The sequence below is a fragment of the Vitis vinifera genome, chromosome 4 (assembly GCF_030704535.1).
Source record: "Vitis vinifera cultivar Pinot Noir 40024 chromosome 4, ASM3070453v1".
Classification (NCBI taxonomy): domain Eukaryota; kingdom Viridiplantae; phylum Streptophyta; class Magnoliopsida; order Vitales; family Vitaceae; genus Vitis; species Vitis vinifera.
This window is the reverse complement of record NC_081808.1, coordinates 20952330-20968436: the sequence shown is the minus strand read 5'-3', so window position 1 is coordinate 20968436 and position 16107 is coordinate 20952330. Positions and strand designations below refer to the sequence as shown.

At 38.2% G+C, this 16107-nt stretch overlaps 1 protein-coding gene across 2 annotated transcripts; it reads left to right on the top strand.

Annotated features, from left to right (window-relative positions):
* The first annotated feature begins 90 nt into the window (after positions 1-90).
* Positions 91-15063, top strand: LOC100245553 (uncharacterized). 2 transcript variants are annotated; one of them, XM_010650777.3, is made up of 15 exons: positions 91-747; positions 1417-1498; positions 2520-3017; positions 10313-10481; positions 10758-10910; positions 10990-11087; positions 11370-11461; positions 12104-12174; positions 12272-12407; positions 13131-13190; positions 13301-13383; positions 13459-13535; positions 13669-13739; positions 14446-14503; positions 14617-15063. In XM_010650777.3, exons 1-15 carry the CDS (start codon positions 536-538, stop codon positions 14743-14745), a joined length of 1989 nt encoding a protein of 662 aa, XP_010649079.1. In that variant the 5' UTR covers positions 91-535; the 3' UTR covers positions 14746-15063. The 2 variants fall into 2 exon arrangements, with proteins under 2 accessions (XP_010649079.1, XP_059592423.1); XM_059736440.1 differs by lacking the exon at positions 14617-15063 and having other exon boundaries at positions 13643-13739; positions 14446-14505.
* Positions 15064-16107: the final 1044 nt, after the last annotated feature.

Here is a 16107-nt window from a genome sequence, read left to right as displayed (position 1 = left end):
GAGTTAGCTTTGCTACTTGTCAAGCATTGGAATCTGGGGAGAGAAAACTGTGGCATATATATATATATATTTTGCTTTTGCTTTCTTGCTGGATCGTGGTTCAGTCTTGCCCCTTTCACTGATTCCAGACACTCTGACATCATGTGCTCCGTAACATGACACAGTTTGTTTAAGAATCAGATGGCTGAAACATAGAATCTTACTGTAAATAGAATTCCCTATTTTACAAACTAGTATTTGTTCTCATTCTATGGAATGATTCAGATTAACCTTTTCAAATCAAAAACTTCATACTTAATCACATTATGAGTCGTCACCCAATAATATTAAAATGTTGAATTGGGTATTCGGCTTGTATACAATGCAACACGTTACACGGGGACGAATAAATAATTAAATATTGGCTGCATAATGTGACGTCGTTTAATGTAGGAGAATGACTAGAACAGGTAAACCACCAGGATTCCGATCTTGTTATAAGATGGCAGTGGCACGAATAATGGCTTAACTTCTCGGGAACCTGAGAGTGACGGCAATGTCATCGTTCTTGACGCCGACGCAAAGGTACGCTGCGGGGGCATTGTTGGGACTGGCCCTTCAACAGGCCCAGATCCACCAGACCCGCCCTTTGGGCTCCTCCATTGAAGAAGATGAGCGCATCAGCAGTGGTAGCAGTTCCGACTCCGTCTCCGAGGACCCTCAGCTTTGGGTCCACGAAAACTCCGGCCTTCTCCGTCCTGTGTTCAAGTGAGCGATCACCGCTTTCAATTTAATTGCAAATTCATAAAAAATATGACCCAATTCGGAGGTTTTTTTTTTCCCTTTTGTGTGGGTTCAATATGGCTGCGTTAAATTCTTGTAAATTTGGTAATAACTTTTGTAATTGGGTAGTCTGCGGAGATCATTGGTTTGTGCTAGTCTGTGGAGAAATCGAAGGAAAACAAGAGGAGAGGAAAAACTAAAACCTCGTATTCGGTTTTCTCTGCCATCAAACAGAGGGCTAATGTGAATTCTAAGGGTTAATTTATCATTTTGGAAAACACATCGGAATCGGGTGGTTCTTTTCTGATAATCTGTTTGATTGCTAGCAAAAAAATAACAAGGAGGAGGAGAAAAAAAGGAAGAAAGGGGGGAAATCTGAACTTGAGGAAGCCGAACAAATTATTCGGCTTTGTTTAGGCTGAGTTTTTATTGTATTGAAACCAAAAAAATAAAACTTAAAATTCAATTCAAACAACTTGTCAGGCTTGTCTTATAGATATCTGTAATCGGCTGTGTTTTTATTGTATTGAAAACAAAGCATAAAACTTAAAATTTCAAATTTTTCCTTCTTCCAGCAACTAACTTGTCAGGGTTATCTTATTGATGATCTGATACTAATTAATTCAATTTTGATGTCGATTCTACCATAAACAGGTCTCTAAAGATTGAAAATAAGGCATGGACTGGGCTTGAGGAAACTGCTGGCTCTTCTCCAGCAAAGCACCATGTTGGAGCAGTATGTATTCTTTGTTTATACAACTTTTAAGGCTTAGAAGAGTTTTTGAAAACAGTTCTGAAGAACGGATTTTGTTTTTTAAAAACATTCTTTGAGGGTTTGTAGAATAAAAGTCTATTTGGTAACTTGAAATGTTTTTAACCTATTTTCTATATTTGTAAATATGTTTTAAAAATAACGTTTATATCTAATGCTTTATTTTAATTATTCTCCATATTTATGTAACTATTTTTTAAAACAATATTTAGAAAACAAGTGAAAACAACTAAAACAATTAAAACATGTTCTCTAAAAACATTCTATTTTCTTTTTTTAAGAACTAAAAATTGTTTTTTGTTTTTTGGTTGTCAAACATGTTTTATTGTTTTTTTTTTTGTTCTAAAAAATAGAAAACTGTTTTTGAAAGCAATTACCAGACAAACCTTTGCTTTTCCTGATAACATTCTAATGGTTGATGTTAAACACCCCGACTTTCTCTTTGAGGTGGGGATGGAGAGAGAAATGGTGGGTGTATTTAGCATCTCATTCTAATAGTTATTGTAGCAGAAATAATGGAAACTAATCACAATTTTAGTTCTAACTGTTATATTCTAATACATCTTAGAAGCGTTTAAATTTATATTTAAGCTTATATAACATCCATTGTAATGGCTAAAATAGCCTTTTTCATATTTCTTTTTGTACTACCGCTTTAAGGTGTTGAATGTACGAAAGTGCATTTCCATTTCACTTGCATTATATAGTATTCCATATAAAGCTTCCAAGGAATTCTCTTGTAGTTGGTGAATTGTGGTATGGGCAGAACCATTTTACTGTTGAAGTACCTACATGAAAAAATTGTATGCTAAGAATATTGGGGGCCCAATGATGCTTTATTTTGCTCCTCTTTAATGAAAGGTCCATTGTGGTTTTGAAACTGCAAATAAAAATTTAGTGTTCTCTATATTCTTTTGCACCAATGTTTCTATCATTTTATTTGGCATATTTTTCTTGACAACCATATATCTTCGTCTTTCTACAGTTCTTGAGGTTAATCTCAGAAGAAAGTGCCGAGTCTTCTGCAGATATGAAGGACGCAGAACTTGCTTTGTCAAAAGCTGTTGATGTTATGGAATTAAGCATGGAAACAACTTCTGAGACATCCATGTCTAAGAAGGAGAAGCATAGAGAGTATGAGAATAAATGTCGGGAGAAATGTTCTCCTGCTGACATGCAACCAAACTCTGAAGTGGTAGATGTGCCTTTACAAGCACAGGAGCTAAAAAATTGTAACGAGCTTAGCATTGAACAGACACCTTATGGTTCCAGCAGTAAATTTGATGAGAAACCTGTGGAAGAGGTAGCAATGCTTAATTATCCGAGGAAAGTGACTGTTTTGTATGAGCTTCTTTCAGCTTGTCTGACAGATACACCTGAGGATAACAAAAAATCTACTCGGAAAAGAAAGGGCTATGATGCTCGACATCGTGTAGCTCTGAGGCTGCTGGCAACCTGGCTTGATATCCAGTGGAAAAAAGTGGTTTGTATACTTTATTCACATGCTGGCTAATGCCTATCATATCCAATTTATATCATAACTGTCTTTCTAGTATGTTACTCCCCAATAATACAACTGGTCAAATCATGCTAGACATATATCAGAAATATTGTCCTAGTTACAAGATTTTATAGTAGAAAATGGTGTTTGGTGAACCACCTTGGCCTAAAATAGGTGAAGAAGATCTATCAGTCAGAGTAACAAATGACCTTGTTGAGAGAGAGAGAAAGAAGAAAAACCTTAATTCTCATTCATGTGATTAACTCCTTACAATTGAGAAATATATATATATATACAAGCCTAGGAGAACTAACTACCATACATGTAACCTATATTAAAAAGGAAAGACTGTACACTATATATACATTATATTCAACACTCCCCCTCAAGCTGGAGCATATATGTCATATGCACCAAGCTTGTTACAAATGTATTTAATCCTAGGACCTTTGAGAGATTTAGTGAAGATGTCTGCTAGTTGATCATTTGAATTAACAAAACTTGTAGCAACACATCCTGATGCGATCTTCTCTCTAATGAAGTGACAGTCAACTTCAATATGCTTAGTCCTTTCATGAAAGACTGGATTAGATGCAATATGTAATGCGGCCTGGTTATCACAGATGAGTTTCATCTGTTCATCCTTTCTAAATCTCAACTCTTGAAGAAGATGTCTCAACCATATGAGTTCACATGTTGCCAGAGCCATAGCTCGATACTCGGCTTCAGCGCTAGATCTGGCCACTACATCTTGTTTCTTACTCTTCCAAGATATTAGATTACCTCCAATAAAAACACAGTACCCTGAAGTGGAACGTCTATCTGTGGGTGAGCCAGCCCAATCTGCATCTGTGTAACCAACAACCTGAGTATGACCTCTGTTCTCGTACAACACACCTTGGCCTGGTGTGCTTTTGATATATCGAAGAATGCGGATTACGGCATCCCAATGGCTATCACATGGTGACTGTAGGAATTGACTAACAACACTCACAGGAAAAGAAATGTCTGGACGAGTAATGGTGAGGTAGTTCAATTTACCTACAAGTCGTCGATATCTCCCAGGGTCTCCTAAAGGCTCCCCCTGTCCTGATACAAGTTTGACATTCGGATCCATAGGTGTGTCTACCGGTTTACAGTCTAACATACCGGTTTCTTCCAGGATGTCTAAAGCATACTTCCTTTGGGAAAGGACCACACCGGAACTGGATTGAGCTATCTCAATTCCCAAGAAATACTTGAGTTTCCCCAAGTCTTTAGTCTGAAAGTGGGTAAAAAGATGTTGCTTTAGTTTCTGAATACCATCCTGATCACTACCTGTAATGACGATGTCGTCCACATAAACAACCAGATAAATACACTGCCCCAAGGAGTTATGATGATAGAAAACTGAATGGTCTGCTGTACTGCGAAGCATGCCAAACTCTTGAACAACAGAGCTAAAACGGTCAAACCATGCTCGAGGAGATTGTTTCAAGCCATATAGAGAACGGCGTAACCTGCACACTAAACCAGACTCCCCCTGAACAACAAAACCAGGAGGTTGCTCCATATAAACTTCCTCGACAAGATCACCATGAAGGAAGACATTTTTAATATCTAACTGATAAAGAGGCCAAGAACACATAGCAGCCATGGAGAGAAGCAGACGGACAGAAGCAATCTTGGCAACAGGGGAGAATGTGTCACCATAATCAGAACCATAAACCTGAGTATAGCCTTTAGCAACTAAGCGGGCCTTAAGGCGATCAACCTGACCATCAGGACCAACCTTAACTGCGTAGACCCAACGACAGCTAACTGTAGATTTACCAGAGGGTAAAAAACAAGATCCCAAGTGCCATTAGAGTGCAGAGCAGCCATTTCATCCACCATTGTCTGTCGCCAGCCTGGATGGGAAAGAGCTTCATGGGTGCTCTTTGGAAGAGAAACAGAGGATATAGCAGAAACAAAAGCAGAATAGGGTGAAGATAATCGATGATAACTCAAAAAATTGTAAATAGGATGAGGATTACGAGTAGAGCGAGTACCTTTCCGAATAGCAATGGGTAAATCATCAGGAGAAGGTAGAGCCGGGGCAGGAGAAGCCGAAGGGGTAGGAAGTGAGTCAGCAGGTGCCTCAACAAAAGGGAGAGGAGCAGCGACACAAGGGCGACGATGATAAACCTTAAGTGGTCGAGGAGGCACGACATCAGTTGGGGAGACAATGGGAAGGGGCAAGACTTCAGAAACAGGAAGAGACTCAGAAGTGGTGGAAAAGAATGATGAGTCCTCAAAGAAAGTGACATCAGCGGAGATAAAGTATCGATGAGTCTCAAGGGAATAACAACGATAACCCTTCTGAAGTTTGGAATATCCCAAGAAGAGGCACTTCATGGCTTTGGCGGAAAGCTTGTCCTGTCCAGGAGTGAGAATATGAACAAAGCAAGTACAACCAAAGACACGAGGAGGAAGGAAATAAAGTGGTTGGTCAGGGAAAAGAAGGGAGTGAGGAATTTGATCGTGTAAGACAGAGGAGGGCATACGATTAATCAAATAACAAGCGGTAAGAACAGCGTCCCCCCAAAAACGAAAAGGAACATTACTATGGAGGAGGATAGTACGAGCTGTCTCAACAAGATGTCGATTCTTGCGTTCAGCTACCCCATTTTGTTGAGGAGTATAAGCACAAGAAGACTGATGAAGAATCCCATGATGAGACATAAACGAAGTAAATGGGGCTGAAAAATATTCTCTGGCATTGTCACTGCGTAACACACGAATAGAAATATTGAACTGGGTTTGGATTTCAGCATAAAATTTCTGGAAAATAGAGAATAACTCAGCTCGATTTTTCATTAAAAATAACCAAGTACATCGAGAATAGTCATCAATGAAAGTGACAAAATACTGAAATCCTAAAGTAGACGCAGTCCGACAAGGACCCCAAACATCAGTGTGGACAAGCTCAAAAGGAGACTTTGCCCGATTATTCAAACGCTTTGGGAACGAGACACGAGTATGTTTCCCAAGCTGACATGACTCACACGGAAGCGACGACAAAGTGGAAAAACGAGGGACCATCTTCTGGAACTTGGAGAGACTAGGATGACCCAGACGATTGTGAATGAGGAGAGGAGCATCAGTGGAAATGCAAACTGCAGCAGATGAATCCGAGGTGAGGTGATAGAGGCCTTGAGACTCACGTCCTATGCCAATCGTCTTCCCCGTACTCCGGTCTTGCAAGGTCACAAATTTATCAGAAAAGGTAATAGAGCAATTAAGAGTACGAGTGAGTTTGCTGATGGAAATAAGATTAAAAGGACATTCAGGAGTATAAAGGACAGAAGTGAGAGGTAGAGAAGGCAGAGGAAGGGCCAAGCCAATACCTTTAGCCACAGTTTGAGAACCATTAGCTAAGGTAACAGTAGGTAAAGCAGAGGTAGTAGTAATAGAGGAGAAAAAGTCCTTATTACCAGATAAGTGATCAGAAGCTCCAGAATCTAGAATCCAGGGTCCAAGAGAAGATGTGTGGGTAAGGCAGGCAGAGGCATTACCAGGTTGGGCAACAGAGGCAATAGAAGCCTGAGATGTCTGAGATGCGGAGGAGTTCAGAGGCTGAGGCAGCGGAGAATCAGAGGACTGGGCCATATCCACTTATCTGGAGAATGAAGTATGTTTGGATATAAGAGAGCCCTAATACGGCTTCAGATTGCGGCGTGGCACCACCGAAAAAGGGAGACGGCCTCAGATCGCGGCGTGGTACCACCAGAAAGGTAGAAGAACACTTCCCAAGGCACGTGCAGGGATTGGAGTGGAGAAAAAGTAGTCGGAGCTTCGCCGGAAAGACTGTTTGGAGGGCCGACGGAGACAAAAATCCCCAAAAGAGGTACGTGCAGGGCTCGGATGGGAGAACCAAGGAGGTAGGGAGGCTGGTCGGCGTCAGGCGAAGCTGGAGGAGGATGCGCGTCGCCGGAAAATGGCTCACGCGCCCTCACGCACCGGCGCGTGAGATGCAGCCGCCGGACGGAAAATGGCGCGTGATCGGCGCGTGGATGCTCTTTTGGTGCCGGTGCCTTCACAAAAGTTGGAGATCTCCTCCAGGCGCTCCTTCTGGTATGGTCGGTGTCGGAAAAATAAGTCGCCGGAAAGTTCGCCGGAAAATTTCACCGGAAAATTTCGCCGGCGGTGAGTGGTTTCTAACAACGATCCGACTGACCGGAAAGTATTGGGAGATGGGGAAGGTGACCGGAAAGAAACACGGTCACCGGAAGGTTTCCCGGAGTTGATGACACGGGAAACAGGAAAGAATTAGGTTTTCTTCCTTGGCTCTGATACCATGTTGAGAGAGAGAGAAAGAAGAAAAACCTTAATTCTCATTCATGTGATTAACTCCTTACAATTGAGAAATATATATATATATATATAAGCCTAGGAGAACTAACTACCATACATGTAACCTATATTAAAAAGGAAAGACTGTACACTATATATACATTATATTCAACAGACCTTTTTGTTGATTTTGGAATTGTCAAGAAAGGGAAAACTTACTAGTTACATGAAATGGTGCTCATATATCAATAATCTATGGTGAGGGAAGAGTTACTAGTGGTAAGAAAAGCATCACTACCACATGAGCTAGCCTGATGGTTGGATTAATTGATGGATCTTTGGTGCTGCTGTCAAGTTTAGAAGCTGCAATTTGATTTTCAGAACCATTGGTATTATTGGAATTGCTGTCTATCTGCTTTCTTTTTACCTTTATCTCCCACTGAACCTCTACCATGGCCTTATCAATCTCACCTCTATCACAACCTACAGAAAATGATGCTGATGCACCACTAGAACCAGTCTAAGAGGAAGACACATTAACATGCTACATATGACAGTACAAATAGCTGAGACAAGATAGTTTTTCACTGGTGACTATATTGTTCTTTGGCTCATGATATTCTGAATCAAGCCCAGAAAGGAATTTGACCACTGTAAACTCCTCTCTTTATCTTCATTGCCCTTCGATATCATTAAAGTGCCTGATGGATGTTCAACTCCTCTCTATTGAGTGGGCTACCATTTTGGTTGACAGCAATGTTTTTTTTCATACAATTGATATGTTCTAGAAATATGTGTCTCTTGTGAATACATCTCTTTGACAGCATTGGAGATCTACTTCTTAGTATCCAAAAATGTAATTAGAATTTACATTTATCTCCATACTACTCCACAACCAGGTCATAATTGTGTTGTCATTTTGCTGCCATTCTTCAAATCCTTTTTGACTCTTTTAGAGGTGGATCTTCAGTCAGATGCTTTAAGTTTTCCTTTGGTCCAATTTAAACCTTCACAGTTCTAGCTCACAACAATTTGAATCCCCATGTTGTTGTTGGAATTAATTGTCTTCATTAGTTGCAGCAGTGCTGCTGTAGTAATAAAAAAAATTCAATCTGAAATGTACCTTTACCTATCCATATATAGGTAGGGCAAGTGAAAAAACCAATGCACCTTGAACACCACACTGACACTCTTACGACATGGAGAACACACATCAGAAAGGTGACCACAAAGACTGAAACAGCCACAACAAGGGGATGGGTCACCAGAAGATCAGCTCCGAATACTGATTAATAGTCAATGAAGATTAGGTTTTTAGTGCTTCCAGCAGCTAAGGTAGGGTTTGTGGCTACTAGAACTTAGTTTATAGAGGTGGCTGCTAGGGTTTATGATAACAGCAGCTAGGTTTTGAACATGTTCTAATACCATGTTAGAAAAGAGAAAAACATGAAAAAGGGAAGACAAGAATGAGGGTGAACAAATGTGAGGCTACTACCTATCGTTAGTTGACTCTTTCTTTATATCTTAATATAATACAGTATAGAATTGAAAAGTTACCCTTTAACTGATGTAAGACATAAATGCCTTTTATATTACATTTTAATAACTATGAAACTAAATACTTTTAACAGATTTTTGTATTTCCTCATAAGATGTGCTTTGACTAAACTAAGCGGATTGTGCAACTATTTCATTTGCCCCATTCCATGTTTTGGTTTAACTTAAAGTTTTTGACTTTCCACTTAAACTGCTTTGTACACATACAATGGTAGAAAATGTTTGGAAGACTTCTTTGTTTTTCTTTTTTTCCTTCTTTGATAGTCCCCGGCCCCACTTCCAAAAGGCTTTGGGACATAGGATTGTTCCTTGCAGATTGTGTTACCACCTGCAAGCCCAAATGTTTGGACAACTCTTATGACTACCAGATTTAGGTTTAAATACAGAAACAAGTTAACAGATTTTATCTGGATATGATAAGCCACATAAGGTGTTGGATCCCTTGTCGGGCACCACTATCTCAAGGATGACAACTGCATCAAAGGAGTAGCTTTTTTCCTTGGCCTCCATGTGGTTTTTTGCATGCAAAAAGCGTACTACTGTGCAGATACATTTGTATGTTTTACACATATGAGAACTAACAATAGTTATTGTTTTTATGATTATCAATTAAAAATACAAAAATATAAAACAAAAGCAAAGTTACTCCACTTGTTATGTGCATAAGCAGAGGTTTAAGCCGCTCTGAGACTTTCTATGAATGCTTTTTAGCCGATTCTTCTGTGCTTCTTCAAAGCATGTCTATTTTTGTCATGAAAAAGTGGTGCACAAGACATCTAAAGAGTAACAAATATGTCTTCTGAAAAAATTATGCTTATTTTCTTAAAATGATACATGTGTTGGAACATGATTTTGGGAGGGCAGGCTTTTTTCTGGAATCATGTACCTCCTGCTATCAAGCAATGCATATCTATGACTATGACTTTGTTAAAGGTCAGTGTGGCCAAATGCCTTTATAATGTTCCTGTATCCAAATCTTAGGTCATTCTAGAGCTTAGCTGTGCCCTTGAGCTCTAAAATTCTGCAATTTCTTTTCTGAGTTTGCAATGCCAATCAAAATTCACTTTAATTTATTGTGGTAATCAAAACATGGAAAAAAAAATGGTTTGTCTTACAGCTTTCTGGCATGAGATCTGTGCCATGGAAGTTTTGTTTGTTATTGATTAAAGATGTACCATTGATACAGGGCTGATACCAAGTACTGACCAAACAAAGGGGATTGATAGTGCCATAATCTAAAGTACTGGATGTATGTTGTAGAACCACAGAATCACATATGAATAGAAAAATATTCCTCCCAGAATTCTGAATTTGATTCATTTGTTGAGGATGATGACAACCACCATGCTTGCAAGACTAGTACCTGCATCCAATATTTTTTCTACTGAAGGGACTATGTTTTTCAGGAAGCCATGGAGATTATGGTTGCTTGCTCTGCAATGGCTTTGTCAAAAGAGCAAGCATCAAAGGAAGAAGAAACCCAGTCCCCAAAAAGCCAATGGACTAAATGGAAACGAGGAGGTATCATTGGTGCAGCTGCATTAACAGGAGGAACCTTAATGGCTATTACCGGTGGTATGGCACCCTCAAGATATTCTCTCTACTTTTAAAAAGCTTGATTTTCTGTCTTTGTTTCTTTGTTGTGCTAGGATTATCTGAGTTATTTTCCCCCCATATTCCATTGATCAAAATGAAAGAAAATGTAATTTTCAAATTTCTGTGTCCTGCTTTTGCTTTCATTCAGTTTTTCTGCAACCATAGTAGGACGTAGTAAATATGAAATTTCTCTTCAAAAGCTTCAGACAGCATGACTGTTTTTGACTTTTCAGTTCATTTTTCACTCTTCAACAGGTTTGGCTGCTCCAGCAATTGCTGCAGGATTTAGTGCATTAGCTCCTACTCTAGGCACAATAATTCCGGTGATTGGAGCAAGTGGGTTTGCAGCAGCTGCCAGTGCTGCAGGAACAGTTGCTGGTTCTGTTGCAATTGCTGCATCATTTGGAGGTGAAACAACTGTTACATTTTTTGGGCTTCTTGCTTCTGGAATCCTGGTTTCTTTCTACTAATACTTTCATCAACCCAGCTGCTGGTGCTGGACTCACAGGGAGTAAAATGGCTAGAAGAACTGGAAGTGTCGATGAATTTGAGTTCAAAGCTATTGGAGAAAACCATAACCAAGGCGTGAGTTTCTTAGCTTCTGTTTTCCAATTTCTGGGGAGTTATTACTGTCTTGCAGAGGGGTCACTTACAAGTTCTAACCTGGATAAGTTTTTTTCTTTCTAATTTTATTATATTAACATGCAACCAAAGGATTTACCCCCGATTAAAAAAACTCCCCTTTATTTGTTTTAGCTCTGCCATCCCTCTTTTTCTTTTTCTTTTTGTTGGTCCATGAGAATACCTTGATTTGCTTGTATAAGTTATGAACTCAAACTTCAACTTTCAAACACCTTCTCTTGTCAGCGGCTAGCAGTTGAGATCCTGGTATCAGGATTTGTATTTCAGGAGGAAGATTTTATAAGTCCTTGGGAAGGACAAAATAATAACTTGGAAAGGTACGCAGCACTTTACCACCTTCTTGATGTTGGATTTTTATTCTTCATTTTTCTTAATATGTTTAACTCTTTTATTACTGCTGGGTCCTGCTTGGTACAGTTTGGTTCTTTACACTTCAGGCAAATGGGCCATGATTGTTGTTTTGTTCTGGCTTTTATTTTCTTGGTTCATTTGATTTTCTATCTGCCTGTAAAATATTTTCCCTAGTTTAACTGGTTTGTCTTGATCCACTTTTACTTAGCAAGGTTGCCATTTTGTTGTTAAGGAGTAAAAGGGAAGTTTTGGGCAGTATAGGTGTACTTCTTTTATTGTTTTTCTACATGTTTTTGTGAGTTTCTTTTTGTTGCTTTACTTAGTATGACCTCTGACTAATCATTGGTATGCTGAAGGAGTTTTCTGAAATTAAGTTAGGCCAATTTTTTTGGGTCTGAAAGATATGATGATGTTTCCACTTGGAATAATTGCTTGCTGCAATGAACTCTTTCTTCTCATATTCCTTTCTGTTTGATATGCTTTTTAAGTAAATATGTCTTCCTTTTCAAAATGAAAACTTATGTGCTAGAGGTTGGGCAAAGCCTACATATAACATTCAAAACATGAGTATTTCTTATGTATTTCTTATGACCTGTCGAATCTTTTAGGTATGCACTACAATGGGAGTCTAAGAATCTGATTGCTGTAAGCACTGCAATCCAAGATTGGCTTACATCAAGTAATTTGTTTGGAACTCATAGCTGCTACTGTTTATTAATAATTACTGTTATGGCATCATTTGTTTGTGATCTTCAGATTTCCGTGAATTGCTGCAGGCATTGCACTGTCAATGATGAAGCAGGGTGCCATGTTGACTGTATTAAGCACGCTAATGACAGCTTTGGCTTGGCCGGCAACACTACTTGCAGCTACCGATTTCATAGACAGCAAATGGACTATTGCTCTGGACAGGTTTTCTTTGTCTTTTTGTTGTACTAGGAATGCCTAGAGGAGGAGGCAAACATTGTCAGTTTCATTTCTCTCAAAATGCTTGCATGCAGTGGTGCTTTGTCTTAATTAATAGGCAACCTAGGTTAAAACTTGTAAGAGTTGATTCTAAATCATAGTGACCTTCAGATCTGGGACCTTTTAGGCATCGCTTTGGCAAACTATTGGAGTAACTTGGTGAAAACTGAAGAATGAATTTGGGAGTTAGAAAGGCAATGCATCAATAAAATTATGTAAGCCAACCCGTGACTTAAAAAATGCCTATTAAACATATTACCTTTTCAAGAAACCTGTAAGAGAGTAGTTTCAAGTATTTCAAAGTTTGGCAGCTAATCACATCTGACAAGATTATTATTACAATCCCCAAATAGATCGATAGTAAAAAGCTTTTCCTTGGTTGAACCATCCCATCTCTTCAAATGGACCAAGCTATCCATGAAAATGATTTGTGGATGTTAGCATGTTAGATAAAATTTTAACCTTGACTACAGGATGGAGGATGTTGAACGGTTTTGGTTTAGCTTCCTAGATTAAATTTCATACTTTTCTAGAGAGACAGCCTTTTCCGTTTCTTCTTTCCATTCTCATCTCTAACTATTCCTTTAAGAACAATTTGCCAAAAATAGATGACCATAGTTGCTTCCTACTTGAGTCTCCAGCCAGATCCCTAATCCATTCCATTTCTAGGTCAGACAAAGCAGGAAAACTGCTAGCTGAAGTCTTACAGAAGGGATTGCAAGGGAACAGGTAAATGGGTGGTATCAAAGTTAATGATGTGGTTTATTCCATTCTTATTAGTTCTAAGAGTTGAATGACTTAATTAAAATTCTCTCTTGGGCTTTCCTTGGATTTTTCAGGCCTGTGACACTCGTAGGTTACTCTCTTGGAGCACGAGTGATTTTCAAGTGTCTGCAGTATTTGGCTGAAACTGAACAAAATGGTAACTGGTACCCTCAAGCTGTTTGTGATGGATGGTTTGTATTGCATTAATGATGTGATACACAAATTTTTGCAGCTGAACTTGTTGAAAGAGTTGTTCTTCTTGGAGCACCCATTTCGTTCAGAGATGAGAACTGGGAAGTTGCTAGAAAAGTAAGTTTAGAACACATTTTCCCTTTATCTTGTGCATATTCTCAGGATATATATTTTTTCCCCTGCAAATCAGCTTTCATGAAGTAGTCCCACTATCTTCTATGCAGCCTTATCACCTCCTGCTATTTTGCAGATGGTGGCTGGAAGATTTGTGAATGCATTCTCTACAAATGATTGGACACTTGGGGTTGCCTTTCGTGCTAAGTATGTATCATTTACAATTGAGCTCCATGAGAATCTTCAACCATGAAGAAAATGGTAGATGTGCAATTGATGTGCCATAAATAATCAATGGAGCTATTGCTGATAGGAAATGGCCCTTGTATGTCTTGGTTTGATGAGTCATTCTTATCATTGCTTTAGTTAGGGCTGCTCCTTCAGTAGGTTGGTTCCCAATTCATCATTATCTTTCTTGGGCGGGCTTTGAACATTACATGAGCTAATCAAACCAACCAATCCTGATAGTCCTATTATATTTACACAATTTTGGTAATACATCTACTTCAAGGAGAAGATAGCTTCAGAAACTGATGCTGTCTCATATCATAATATGATTGTGATGTTAATTTCATATATTTTCTGTTGGAACACGTGTGCTGAATTGCTGATGTGTAGTTTACCCAAAAAGATTTGAATGTTACATTGCATATCACTTTAGTTCATGCTGTTTTTCCAATTTAATGGCTTTCTACATACAATTTTGATTGGATTTCTCTAGTTCATAGCTATCTTGTCAGCAGCTCCCTGCTCTTTGTCATATGAAATTGTGAAGGATTGCATTGCTCATGTGGCAGGGTAGCCAAATCTTGAACTTTTGATTTGAAGGCACTGTCTTTTCATTCTGTATATTGTCAAAAATTGATTTTTGATTTATCCTAGCATTGGAGCTTACCGATAATCTTTTCAACAGTCTACTTACTAAAGGGTTAGCTGGAATTCAACCAGTTGATGTTCCAGGGATTGAGAATGTAAGCATCTGGTTGCCATCACAATCTCTTATTTATTTATTTTCTCTAAACCTGTTTATTTATTTATTTTATATATGTAAATAAATAAAACCAATCATTCTTTGGCCCGGCAGGTTGATGTAACAGAGTTGATTGAAGGCCACTCTTCGTATCTATGGGTTACCGAAGACATCCTGGATCGGCTCGAACTGGATACTTACTATCCTGTTTTTCGGGGCAGTCCTACGGAACACCAGAAGTGAATCAAATTGTGTGGTTTCAGTCAGCCCAGCCACCATTCTCATGAATAGATATGCTTCTTTGTCAGTTTTCTGGTCAATGACATTGAAGCTGTGGTGTGAGAGAAACTCGGTTCTTGCAAATCACCGGTGATGAGTGATGAGTGGCTAACTTACATAACCAGCTGCTTTGGGGCTTCTTGGCTTCATTTCTTGTCAATCCTTCTTGTTCACAGTAATTACGAAAACTAAAATGAAAATAAAAGAAAGCGATGATTGGTCGTTCACATGTCCCAGAATAATTGAATGAATGAATGAATAATTTTCATTTAACTATTCAAATGATTATGTCTGTCTATTTATTTAATTTGTGGTAATGACTATCGGCCCTGTAGTTTGATGGCCGATGGTCTGCTTTTTCAATCTTTTTCCTTTTTCAATTGAGAGATTTGTAACTTCAAATGACCATCATATGTTTAAGTCTGTTGCCTGCACATAAAATGGTTTTTTTTCTCTTTTTTTTGTCCTTTCTATTTTGGGGTGAAGATTGAAGTTTCGTTTGGACTATTCATATTTCCGAATTTTGGATTTCTTGATTTAATAATTTTGGGTATATAGTTTTTTGGGTTTTAAATTCTAGTAGAATGTAACCTTGGTTGATCTTACATTCTTACCCTATTTGTGCTTGCAATTATTTGTCTCAACTTCTTTGATTCTCATTTATTTTCGTACAAACAATATTTGTGCATCATGTACCAGGTTTTAATGTGATTTGGTCAATTTGTGTACATGTTTATGAAGAAAAAAAATCATTTTATTAGGTAATAAAAATATTATAAATAGAAAAATAGATAACTCTTATGGAATATTTAGACATTCTATTTTTCTCATGAAAAATGCTATGATACTCTATTGTGCCCATCGAACAAGTGATTCGAACTATGATGAGATTTAGGTTTGTCAAGTAAGGGTACAAACGAATGAAATTTAGGTATAAAGATACAAATAAATAATACTTAGGTATAAAAATCTAAATAAATGAGACTTAAAAATACATACATGATATTGTTTAATTGATGGTAAATTTTTTATGAATTCATGAAGTATACTTCGATACTATAATTATATCATTTTTTATTTTTTGTATTTATATCTCCCGTGAAGGAGTCTAGAAGATTCTAGAAAAAGTTAGAGATGTCCATACATCTTTGAATAAATGTGAAAGACAAAGAAAATATGTGGAAGAATCTAAAGAGTTCTAGAGAACTCTTGTAGATTTGTATTAGAGTTTCTACAAAGATGGAGGGAAATTTTGGAAGTTCCAAAAAGTTACTTGAGTGCTTATGAATAGATGATGATTTCATTTGGCCAAGACATTAAACACTT

Excerpts from the sequence above, each read along its gene's own strand:
- LOC100245553 (XM_010650777.3), top strand. The coding sequence starts at position 536 with ATGTCATCGTTCTTGACGCCGACGCAAAGGTACGCTGCGGGGGCATTG. Across the intron at positions 10,911-10,989 it reads AATTGCTGCATCATTTGGAG|CTGCTGGTGCTGGACTCACA; the intron begins GTGAAACAACTG and ends TCATCAACCCAG. Across the intron at positions 13,740-14,445 it reads GGGGTTGCCTTTCGTGCTAA|TCTACTTACTAAAGGGTTAG; the intron begins GTATGTATCATT and ends TCTTTTCAACAG.